Source organism: Lithobates pipiens, unplaced genomic scaffold, assembly GCF_037356315.1.
Source record: "Lithobates pipiens isolate NorthernLeopardFrog02 unplaced genomic scaffold, aLitPip1_a1.2 Scaffold_18, whole genome shotgun sequence".
NCBI lineage: Eukaryota > Metazoa > Chordata > Amphibia > Anura > Ranidae > Lithobates > Lithobates pipiens.
The window spans coordinates 318,475,489-318,487,685 of record NW_027507758.1 but is presented as its reverse complement, the minus strand read 5'-3'; the positions used below and the strand labels follow the sequence as shown (position 1 = coordinate 318,487,685).

The 12,197-nt window shown below is 39.3% G+C and overlaps 1 protein-coding gene across 4 annotated transcripts in view; it reads left to right on the top strand.

The window, feature by feature from the left end:
* Positions 1 to 8,119, top strand: part of CASP8AP2 (caspase 8 associated protein 2) — a 49,543-nt gene extending 41,424 nt beyond the window's left edge. For all 4 annotated transcript variants that reach the window (XM_077487247.1, XM_077487245.1, XM_077487246.1 and 1 more), the window contains 3 exons: positions 1,056 to 3,744; positions 4,887 to 4,986; positions 6,413 to 8,119. In XM_077487247.1, coding sequence (XP_077343373.1) covers positions 1,056 to 3,744; positions 4,887 to 4,986; positions 6,413 to 6,475 — 2,852 coding nt within the window. In that variant the 3' untranslated portion in view covers positions 6,476 to 8,119. The remainder of the gene's footprint in view (positions 1 to 1,055; positions 3,745 to 4,886; positions 4,987 to 6,412) is intronic.
* The last annotated feature ends 4,078 nt before the right edge of the window (positions 8,120 to 12,197 follow it).

Genomic DNA, 12,197 nt, shown 5'->3' with positions numbered 1-12,197 from the left:
TGTGATGGATTGTGTAACCATAAAATGTCCATCCAAAAACGGAAGCCTCCACAAGGGGATTAGAAACTAAATCCAGCAGGAGCTGCAGAGTGTAAAGAAGAGAGGGCCCTCTAAGTGTAGCAATATGGTTACATTTAATGAAGGTGCAACATTTAGCAACGCAAATGGTTGATAATTAAGAGGCACATATAAGTATGCAGGCATCTGGGGTAAAGCTGTCCTCATAGATTCCTCTGCACTGCTGGCTCTCACCGCTGTTAACCTGCAATTGTGACCCGGCTTGAAGCGCTCATGGAATGCAGCATCAAAGGCGCGTCAATGGCGGTGTGGAGAATGGTCTATAAGGACAGGTTTACCACGAATGCCTGCATACTTAGATGTATTTGTTTTAGTCATCAACCATGTGAGTTGCTAAATGCTGTACCTTCATTAAACGTAACCATATGGCTACACGTTTGAAAGTCAAACTTTTATTTAAAAAAAAAATTTCTTGTCTTGAAAAACGCTCTCAAACCAAGTTCCTCTCAATCCAGTTTTACTGTACATACCTTTTTTCTGAAGCCAGTTCGGTCCCACGCTGAGCTGCCAGTGGCGGCTTTGCTGTGGTGGCAGATGCAGAGGAGGCAGCCGACAATGGAAGTCCCATAGTAACTCCTATGGATGATGTCACTTCCCATTCATTTCACAGCCGTTGAGTGTCCTCTGCAGAGCTCCTGCTGCTGGAGACCTGACCGGAGTGGCTTCTTTACAATTTTTTCTTTCTTTAGCGTTTGGGTGGACTACCCCTTTAAGTTATGAACTGTTTTTTTTTTTTTCAATAACAAATTTCCTTCAATAGAGACTAGGTTAAATCACCTCTCAAGTATGTGTTTTTTTTTTTTTTTTTTTTTTTTATTTAATTTTTTTACATTGCTAGTGTGAATTAGTTTGTTAAAACAGAGGCAAATTAATAAGTTGATGTGCTATTGCACAGTTGATGAATTAAAAATATATATGCGTCAGCAGAATTGTCTTAAAATCTTCTTCTCTTTTCTTATTTATTTATTTTTTGTTAGATCTTTCGTCAGATGTGAATATAAGCACTCCAAATGAACTGAACAAAGAGAATTGTAAACCAGTCAACAAAACCGACCTAGGCTCTGAAAATTTTCCCATAGAAATTTCTTCCGATGAAGTTGAGGAAGGGGAGATTTTAAGTGATGATGAACCAGATAATGAGCAATCCCCACAGTCTAAAAGTAGTCCAAGCCAAACCAAGCCCATCAAAGATATAAATGTGAGCAAGAGTCCCGAAAGTCAGGAAAGCAAGATCGCTTCTTTGATCAAACCAAATGGAGTAATTTCACCACTGAGACAGCCCACTTCAAAGACTAAGAAACAAAAAGATAAAAAAAAAGCAAAGTTGCTTGCATTGCCAGTTGACAAAGGAAAAAATGTAAGAGCTGACTCTTGCCTTGAAGGAGTCTTACAAATTGTTCCTCCATCAAATATACAGGATGTTCTACAGATGTTGAGAATAATTAGAAAGCATATAAGAAAAAAATACATGAAATTTAAGATACAGTTCCCACTGTCCCAGTTCCATCGCTTTGTTGAAGCAGCATCATTATGCTTTACCACTCTAGCAAACCGTTTGGATTGGTCTAGATTGTGTTCTTCACCAGACAAATTGCAAAAACAAATGTGTAAGCTTATTGAATCCAGGCTAAAGCAGCTTAAAAAGAATGGGATTGTAGATCGGATCTTTGAGCAGCAGCTCCTAGACATGAAAAAGAGACTATGGAAATTTGTAGAAGAACAGCTTGATTCTTTATTCGACACCCTTAAAGGAATGACTGTACAGCTTTGTGACAAGTCCAAATTAGAAGATGGCCAAGATGAGAATAAAAGCACGTTATTGTCAACAAAAGTTAAAAAATCTGATCAAATAAAGTCACAAACTGTGAACATGACTTCTAAGGCTAAAGCTTCCCTGGCCAAATCGGAAAATGAACGTTGTTTGAGACGTTTGGACTTTCAGTATCAAAGAGATGCTGCAAACACAAATCCTGAAACTATAGAGGACCACGGCGTGGAAAAGAAGTGCTTAAAAGAATTGATTACTACTTATGACAAAAATGATATTTCAGCTTCTAACCACATGAGCCTAAAACCAAAAATGCCTCCTTCCTCTACTGCCAAACCTGACACATCCAATGAATGTCGAATAGATCAACAAAGCTCTGCAGGTTTATCCTTTAACTTAGTAAGTGATGACCACATGGGTGACATTTTTAAAAGTTTGCTGAATGACTCTGACAATTTAGAGCCTAACACCCTGCATGAAAATATGTGGATATTGGACACTCCAGAGAAAAAAAGCACCTTGAGTCAAAAATACGATGCTGTAAATTCTTTGACAGAAATTAAAACTCCAGTTATGGTAGCCTTTCCTTGGACTTCAGTTTCCCCTCCACATATCAATACTTTACCTAGACATGAGACTGTACTAACCCCAGATGTTTTTGATGAAAGTTGCTTGCTTGAAGTACCTACCAGTACCTCTTCCAGCAAAAGCATAGCCAACTCTGAGGATCGATTCAAGTCTTATTCGGTTCTTATGGAAGATCTTGCGGTGTCTCTTACTTTTCCTTCACCCCTGAAATCGGATTCTCATCTTAGTTTTCTTAGACCAGTTTGTGAACCTGAATCAATGTCTAAAATAAATGCACATTTTAGTGAAAATGCTGTCCTGGATGAGGAAGATGTCACAGAACAGGACATACATTTAACTTTGGATTCAGACAATTCAAACACAGGTTCAATGGAAAATTCTAATGAACCTGATGGTTTTCATTGCCATCCAAGCGAACCCATGCAAGCAGTTATAATGGAGAAATCCAACGATCACTTCATTGTTAAAATAAGGCGCGCTGTATCCTCTAGTTCTCCGGTGTCTGACAGCTCTTCTGTGGTAGAATCGGACGTTGCTGCCACAGGTCAGTTGAAGAGTACACACTGTTACATTCTTGATGAACGTTTACAAAAAGGGATCCTTGCTGAAACTAAACTCAAAGCAGATGCCAAGAACAATTTACTTGCTGAGTCCACAGTGCCATATTCTGAGGAGTTAAGTTTCTCAAATATTGATGAGAAATCTGAAAACTTTGCAGATGTAAAACCACGTACGTGTTCATCGCCTAAATCCGCACACAGCAAAATTTCTGTATTAACAGATGCCTTAAACCAAAGTTTAACAGACACATCTGAAGTTGAGTTAACAAATGTTCTTCATACAGAGAATTCTCAGCTAGACCGTGAGAAATTGGTGACTGTTTGTACTGAAAAAAATTCAAAAGATGATGAGATGACATCTGTTGGACAGCTGATTTACTATGATAAGATGGAAACTTCCTTTACAGAAGAGATAATAACCAGTCAAACTCCATGTGTAGACACATTTATAGGGAGTATTCCTGAAGCTGAGTCTGTAGACATAAATCCAAAGAAAAAGAAACGGAAATCGTCAGACCAGGGATCTTCATCAAAGAGGCGAAACATTTCTTTTTATTCTGACAATAAAGATAAAAAGGAAGGTTCCCGGTGTAGCAAAACTGAGGATCAAGACAAACCGCTCAGAAAACACAGAAGGGCTGTTAGTGAAGGCAATGTAAACTTTACTTCATTTAAACTTTCTCCAAGTGGTGGGATATCTGCAAAGAATGTCATCAAAAAGAAAGGAGAAGTGGTTGTTTCGTGGACAAGGTAAATATTGCATTTTTAGTTGTCCTTTTATAAATCTAGGATATAGAAGGTGGTTTCTGAATATCATTTTCTAGCACTTTGGGGAATGTATCGGCATGGTTATTCGTAGTGTCTATCAGGGATGCATGTGACAAGCCGTCACTCAAATTAGGAAGTTCCGAAACATGGACCTTTATAGCAGGATCATCAGGTATTATTTTGTCACAGCTGCCAACTTAAAAAGACAAACTGTGTATTGCCAGTAAGTCTGTGTTTTAGCAGAACACGCTGTTCTGCAGATGTGCTAGTTAGAGGGCCCAATTAAGGTTGGATGTATCAATCTAAATGTAGGCTATAGTAAAACATAGTTCTAAAAATTGTGCGCTTTATATACATTTTATTATTTGAGCTCCAGTGCCAGCATATACACTTGGGCTGCAGAGAGAAGTGCAGCTCTTTGCAGTGGTCTGACATGCCCTCTGCTGAGTCACAGGTAGAGCACTGTAATTGGAGAACCTTAAGCAGGCCATAGACTGTTCGAATCTCAGCCGGTTCAGCAGGAAGCAGCTGAGATTCGAGCCATGTATGGGCAGGCTGAATGTTCCCAAGTTGAACGAACGATTAACTTTGGTACAACCAGCCTGCTGAATTTTGCATGTGATTATTGCTTGTGGCTGTTATAGCCACTAGCAGTACTTGCTGTTTTCCCCTGGCAGGGACAGCTATCCCCGCTGGGAGAGCACAATGTGGCAGGTGCAGGAAAGAAATGCACCTTGGTTGTAGGAAAGAAATTCACTACGTTTATGGCCTGCCTTAGCTGTGCGTGCTTCAAGTGGGAATCGTGTCAGACTACTGCAAGAGGCTGCTTCTTACACAGCGATAATGGTGGTACTTTCTGCCGCCTGGTTCTCAAGGTTTTATGTTGATACTGTAAAATACTTGTGTAGTAACACTTGCATATTTCTGCTTGGTTTTTCTGCACCCGCAATTCAGATTAGTCATTTAAAATGTAACCTTACTTGGGCTTTAAAAGGGGCTTTACATTATAATATGGTGACAGACATTTCTTTTATAGAGCTAGGTACCAGACCCATTTAAAAAAATACAAAAAGTGTGTTTATACATTGTGTATCTGTATCATTTTGTTAATCTGTTTTTCCCAGAAATGAGGATCGTGAAATACTATTGGAATGTCAACAACATGGACCAAATAGAAAAATGTTTCTTGCCTTGGCATCAAAGATGAGCAAACATCCACATCAGGTATGTAAAGCGTACAGACATCTTGTGCTTTAATGTAGCCATATTGACTATTCCAACAACATGACCCGCCCATGACTTTTTTTTTTAGGAGATTTACTAAAACTGGACAGTGCAAAATCTGGTGCAGCTGTGCATGGTAGCCAATCCGCTTCTAACTTCAGCTTGTTCATTTAAGATTTGACAGAAATACCTGGTAGCAGATTTGGTTTCTATGCAGAACTGCACCAGATTTTGCACTCTCCAGTTTTACTAAATCAACCCCTTAGCCCTGTTTCCCATCATTGCGGCTTTGAAGTCGCAATACTTCAGTGCGATTTCAAAGCCACAGATCTTTGCAATTTACACCTCCCATTTCATTGTCTTGCAACTTGTCATGCTAAAGTCAAATTGCATGGCAAATTGCACCAATGTGAACCAGGGCTTATAGTTGACTTGTGCAGGCAAGTGTGATGACAACCATATATCTTAGTTTCCTGTGTGTGTGGGCATTTTTGTTTTATTTTTTTTAATAGTTTGCTTCCTATGTTGTATAAAAAAAATTTACTTGGATCCATTGATGTACTGATTACATCAGTTTAAATTATGAAAAAAAGTTTTTCAAGCTAATGGGTCATGCATTTGCCTATTGACTGCCCTCACGTTATAAGGGATATGAGTAAAACTGCTTATAGTTGGCCTAAAACCTTAGTAAAACGGCACAATCTCCTTTTAAATGTGACAACTATGCAACGCATGGGCCTTTCTATCCAATCCAGTGAGGTAGGCCCTCAAACTGCATATTTGTTGATGAATTTAAAGAGGATTGTTTTGTATAGCCAGTTTTAGATTTTTATTTTTTATTTTTTGATTATATGTAGACATTTCTTTTCATGACATTGCATGTTTAAAAGATTCTTTTTTTTTTTTAAAGGGTTAATTTACCTTAAATTTGCCACAAACCTCCCTATGCGTTACAATGTCCTCAAAACATTGATGTTCAAGTGCTTCTTTTTGGAACAGACTGACTTTTTAATTTTATTGCCCTCCCCTCTCTGCAGTGCAGATGGCAATTGTGCCACTAGCTATTGTGGTACATGGGAATATTCTTGTAGGGGAGTTCTACATGTTCTTTCAAAATGGGAAAATTCCCTCACTGGGTTTTTAGCAGCCAAGAAAAGTATTCAAATTTGTTGATTTAAAATTATTTTATCAAAAAGCAATTAACTATTTCATGAAAGTTGTAAAAAAATTAGCTCTGGCATTTAAAAATAGAAAATAGAATTACCCATCAATCATGATACAACTACATATTTGTATGGAACCCGTTCTTGGCATTTTACTGCAATGTATTATGAATTTTCCATTTTGTATAACTTTTGGGGTGTACGCGTTTCTTCTTTCAGGCAAGACTTCTCATTTTAATTATTTTTTTTTTTTTATATTACAGGTGGAAGAAAGATTCCGACAGTTAATGAAGTTGTTCAAGAAGAGCAGAAATAGTATAAGCTGACATGCTTTTATATTACATGAGTATGGCTGTACATTTGTTTCTTTACATGCTACTCAGTCTGAACAGTTGGAAGAAATTGTAGTGACTGATGACCTGCACAAGCCTTTCTAGTAGTTTCTTTTCTACTAAAGCAGAAATGCTAATCTACTAGGCTGTGAAAATAGGAGCTGTTATGGACTTGCAGAGCAGGTGTATAAGAGTATGGTGTCCTAATCTGACCAAACATCTAGGTTCTGTTTCCTGTTCCACCATCTGCCCAATTGTTTTTTATTTATTAGTTTATACCAGTCATATATTTCCTAACTGTAAAATATTGTGATTAGGCTTGTTTTGCAAATTTTATGTTAATATTTATATACAAAACCTTTTGTACCATTTCAAAGCTCTTGACTCAGTTTCTTGTGGTGTATGCAGCCCTTCACCCCACTTCAACTAAAAGTGTAATGGTTGAGGTCTGTTATTTCGGTTTGGAAAATGCTGTACTTGAGACTTGATCTCAAGTACAGCCCGAGTGCTTTCACGCTGGCACAATGCGCTTGCAGGATGGTAAGAAAAGTCCTGCAAGCACCATCTTTACAGCGATGTAGGAGCGGTGTATACACCGCTCCTAAAGCGCCCCTGTCCATTAAAATCAATGGGGCAGCGCCACTGCAGCGGTGCTCTGCGGGCGGTTTTAACCCTCTAAAAGTGTCCTGGTCCTGTTAGCTGCTGACTTCACTGCCTGTGTGCTGCAGTTCTCCATGAGGCAGGGGCACTGACTGGCTAGCTGATAAACCAGGGGCAATCAGTACCTCTGCTTCACTTACGTGGCTAAGTAGAAGTGAAGACAGCAGAGACTCTGAGACGTGGAGAATGCCCGCGCAACCTGATAATATGGGTTTCCTGCAATTCAGTGGGGATTTTTGTAATATTTGTCATCAATCCTGTTTTAACCCCTTTGTGCCAACCGCCTCCCAGCCCTTGTGTTCTAAAAGCTGGGAGACGAGCATTTGGGTCATGACTGCTGTGATTTGCTGTCACAGTCATGATCAGAAAGCTCCTGATCGCAAGCATGCATCGAGAGCTTACCGATGCCTGCTGGCTACCATGCAGGGAAAGCGCTCTCAGCATGGTAAGTTTTAACAGGGCCGCATACATGCGGCTACTCTGCGTTGAGGCTCATCTGCTGAGCAGCTGCATATATGCGTGTGCCCAGCGTCAAGAGGTTAATGTTTAGGCTCACTGGAGATCTTGTATCGATAAGCAATTAATGTTCCTGATGGCATTCAAATTTGGAAATTAATACTTCCATAGGGTCGTTTTACTCATTTGCTACATTACAGTTGTATGTCAAATTATACATTGAATGCTATATGTCTCCAAAGCTGTCAGAGACTAGAAATTGTATATCTATAGGCTGTTAATGAGAAATCTGTTACTGCAAAAAACGGCAGCAGAACTCTCTTCCATTAACCAGGTCCAAACTAATATGGCTGAGGATTTTTTTAGATACTGGCATATGAACAACCTCACAAGTGTCTGTAACTAGAAATGCTGCAAGACTGCTTTTCTTTCTATGTCTTTTACTGTAAGCAAACAAAGCCATGCAGTAGCAAAATGTATTCAGTTCTGGATGCCAAGAATGAATAAATGTCCCTATTCGTTCTTGGCGAATTTGATAGTCTTTATTGGATTCTGATCTTCACAAACACTAGTTGCATCACTCTGCCTTGGATTTGGTGTAGCAGGAGGAGTTTAAAGTGGAAATAAAGGCTACATATAAATATGCATAAAACCACTTCTTTTCCCATTCTTCCTAACTGTGCTGTTAAAAATCTATATACATGCCATATTTGAATTCTGTCTGTGATACAGAAGCTCCTGTGTAATAGAGCAGCTGCAAGAGAGAGGAGGGAGCACTGAAAACATGGGCAATTGCAGCTGGAGAGCAATGTCATGGCTTCTGCATAATGTGATCAGAGCAGATTTTAATAAGGTATTTACATTTTTTTTTTTTGCTAACAGTATACTACATCTGTAGCCTTCACTTACACTTTAATGTATGCTGCTGTCATTCTCTGCATCATATAATTTAAATAAAAAAAAAAACGAGGAGTATTACCTTACAATGACTGGGGCAGACTTGAAAATGCATACAAAATTGTGCATTTTGGCATCAAAGCAAAAGTTTAAACATCTGTGTTGGGGGGGAGGAGTGGTCTGACCTTTCTCCAACATACTTTAGCTCTTTGACTTGGCTGTTCGGTAAGTGTATCTCACTGTGGAATAGGTAAAATGCATTGGTTGAATTGTTTGACATCTGCAGGAAATGGCAAACAATTTTCCTTGAAGTGCATTTAGGTGCCATCATGAAAGGGCAATTTGTTTTAGGACAGGCTCCCCCCCCAGCCTTCCAAATATTCTGTCTCACAGAAACGTGTCAAAGCAAGATAATATATGTAAGTACAATGTTTTGTAAGTCTCGTAACTAATGTTGGTTCATGGTTCCGATATGTCTGCTTTTCACTATAAGGTACAATTACATTTTTAGTGCTGGACATTTTTGTGCATCACTATTCTCTCCTGTGAAAAGAGCATTTGGCTAAAACTGTACCTAGCATGCAGCAGGTGGGTTTTTTTTGTTTGTTTTTTAACACCACACACTAAAGCTGTCCAGGGACATTTTTGGCAAGCACATTCATTTTGCAGAGTAACCAAAACATTTAGCTACCAGGACACAAATATTCACAAGTGCCAGATTGACCCATTGCTTGTGGTAATAGGAAGGTAACCAGCTTATGAGAGCTTATTCTCTGTTGGAACTTCTCATTCACCAGCATACAGTTAAAGTGTTGGTGCTCATTTAGTAGCAGGATATAAATGGAATAACAGTAGGCATATTTCTTCCCCATTTATGATCGAACTTGCCAGTTTTTAAATGAACCTTAATGAAAACATGTAAAGGATATCTTTTGTTGAAGCTTCAGATGATAGCAGTTTTTCTGATTGGTGTACTACATACTAGTTTTAAGTGACTTTACAGGCATTGAATCTGAGTAGTTTCAGTTTCACTATTGCAGAACAAATTTGCAGCCCAGTTGGTATTGAATATCAGCTTCCATCTAAGGTGTTTCCTATGGGTATTCCCATGTCAGATTCTATTTGAATATTGAAGAAAAAGTGCAGCAGCAGCAAAGGAGGTAAAAGTGCGTTGGCTTCTTCTGTCTGGATTTTTGATTTTGCTTTTTTGCTGATGTACATGAATCAGTTTAACACTGACTCCAGGATTTATTTGTGTTGCATACTTGGATTGGCCAAGATTGAGAAGATGGGTGGTGATGTTACAATCTCCACCTCTTCCAGTCAAAGAATGTCTGTCTTTTATTCATTAACCCCTTGGCGCTGGCGCCTCCTGGCCCTTTAACGGGTTTCAGCTGCTGGGAGGGGGGGTGAAATTTCTGATTATGTGAGTGCCGTGATTGTCTGTCACAGCATTCGCATGATCAGAAAGCTCCTGATCACAAGTAGAGATCGGGAGCTTTCTGTTAGCCACCGGGAGCACGCAGGGTGTTGGCACAGCTCTGTTTTATCTCTAGGTACACATATATGTGGCCTCTTGGAATCGAGGCCTACCCGCCAAGAGACTGTGTATGCATACGGCCAGGGGTTAAAATAAATAAATACAAGGTGTTCTTTGAATGGTTGTGATGTCAAGTAAACAGAGGGAAAACTGCCCAAACAGGACCAAGAAGATTGCAGTTATCACTGTAATAGCACTGACTACTACAGTGTTTGTTTTTTCAGCTTCCCCAGCAGCCTTTCAGGTATGAGATCTGCATACTTGCATTGTGCCAGGCTGGACCAATGTAAGTATGCAATACAGATAATTCCTAGAGTTTACTTTTAAGAGAAGCTCAGCTCTTGTGTGCATCTTAAAAGGGTCCTTAAATATTTGGGTAGAATTCCACAAACATTAAAGACAGCTTTTAGGGCTTTTACTTCAATAGGTAGTGTGAATTAACCTGTTAACCTTTCAGAAACCCATAAACTACATTTTATGGATTTAAGGGATTGAGTTGGGCATCATTTGCAGTTGTCCTGTTTCATATACTATATGCTCATTAAAACGTGGTTATAAAAAGGAATAAAAAATGCATTGTCTCTGAAAATGCAGCAATGTGAAATAGGAGGTAGACTCTTATACCTTGTATAGTAATTCTGTTCACTTCTGTCCCTCTTATAATCCTGTAAAAAAACATTTCAATTTGAATATAAATGTGAATTTCAATTGTAGAGTTCATTTTATATTGTAAATCTATGTACAGACTTGCAGTTACTGTTCCCTGTAAACATTTTTGTATGTATATACCAATAGTATGACTTATTTTTTTTTTTTGTTCTTTTTAAAAGTTGTAAAGAAAAATGCATTTATTTTCTATAAACCTGTTTGCATAAATTAGAATGTTAAATATATAAAATGTTTTGATGCGTTTTGTGTGTGTTGCTAATTATTCAGAATACTTTCTTGTACATCGCAGGATTCTGTATTCTGGAACCTTGGCATTTGCTTCCACCTTCATGAGTTTTAACACTGGCAAAGCTCTAAAGGCTGCGCAGTATAACCCCCTTTCATTCCCAGCAACCCGTTTTTTTGCTGTGTGTATAAGGCCTAATGCACACTGGACGTTTTTTGACTTCGGGCGTGTTTTATTTATTTTTTTTAGTTTTTTCTGTAGCCAGTAACCTCCCCAGCATATATTATCCTGTGTCCATGCACACATAGGCTGTTATCAGCAGTTTTTGGCAGGGGCATTTTCCAGCTGGAAAAAGCTCTGCTCTAACTCTGATAAAACTTGCCTACTTGGTGTTAATCAGTGTTTTTGAGCCATAAGCTTTTGTGGGAGTATAGTTTTGTTAAAAAAACGGAAAAATGCTGCAAAAAAAAAAAAAAAATACTGATTCTACAGCTTTCTATAGCTATTTCTACTGGTGTTTTTATAACATCCATTCTGCATGAGGCCTATGAGCTAGACATTGTCTCTTTGCTTAGAGAGAAGCAAACAAGCGCACGCTCCACCCCTTCACAGGAAATACTGCTCTGACAACGCCCCTTTTAAATGCAGCTGCTTCCACCGTGCCGTCAGTTGTACATGAGAATTCCTCTGACATTCTGGAAGATATAAGGAAAAGATAGCACCATCGATTATATATCAAAACGCATAATACACCAGGGAAGGAAGTAGCTGCTCTCCTGAAAGGCTCATAGAAATACCATTACTGGTATGGTTAAGGTTTTCTCCCTTCGCCTTTCAGCATAGCACCCTGGCAAAACTGAGAACTTCAGGGTTGGACCACAGCTTGTAAGACCTTCCTGAGAAAGGACTGGTCCAAGCCCGACAGCACGTCCAACCTGGAATGCCTTATAAACATAGAGAAGCTGTACCCGTGGCTGCTTTACAGATCTGTTTTTGCGATGCACCAGCCCTCTACCCAGGAAGCTGCCACTGCCCATGTGCAGTGGGGCACTATCCCCTCCAGAGATTCTTTACCTAATGTCAGGTAGGCTTCTTTGATAGCCTGCTTTAGACATCTTCCCAAGGTACTCTTGGATGCTTTCTCTCCGTTGTGAGCTCCTGCTGACAGGATGCTGATCTACTGGTCAGGGAAAATCTGTGTCAATATCTACATCATCCAGATCCAGCATACCTCAATCTGACGCCCTGGTTTCTGAGGAGGACCTTTG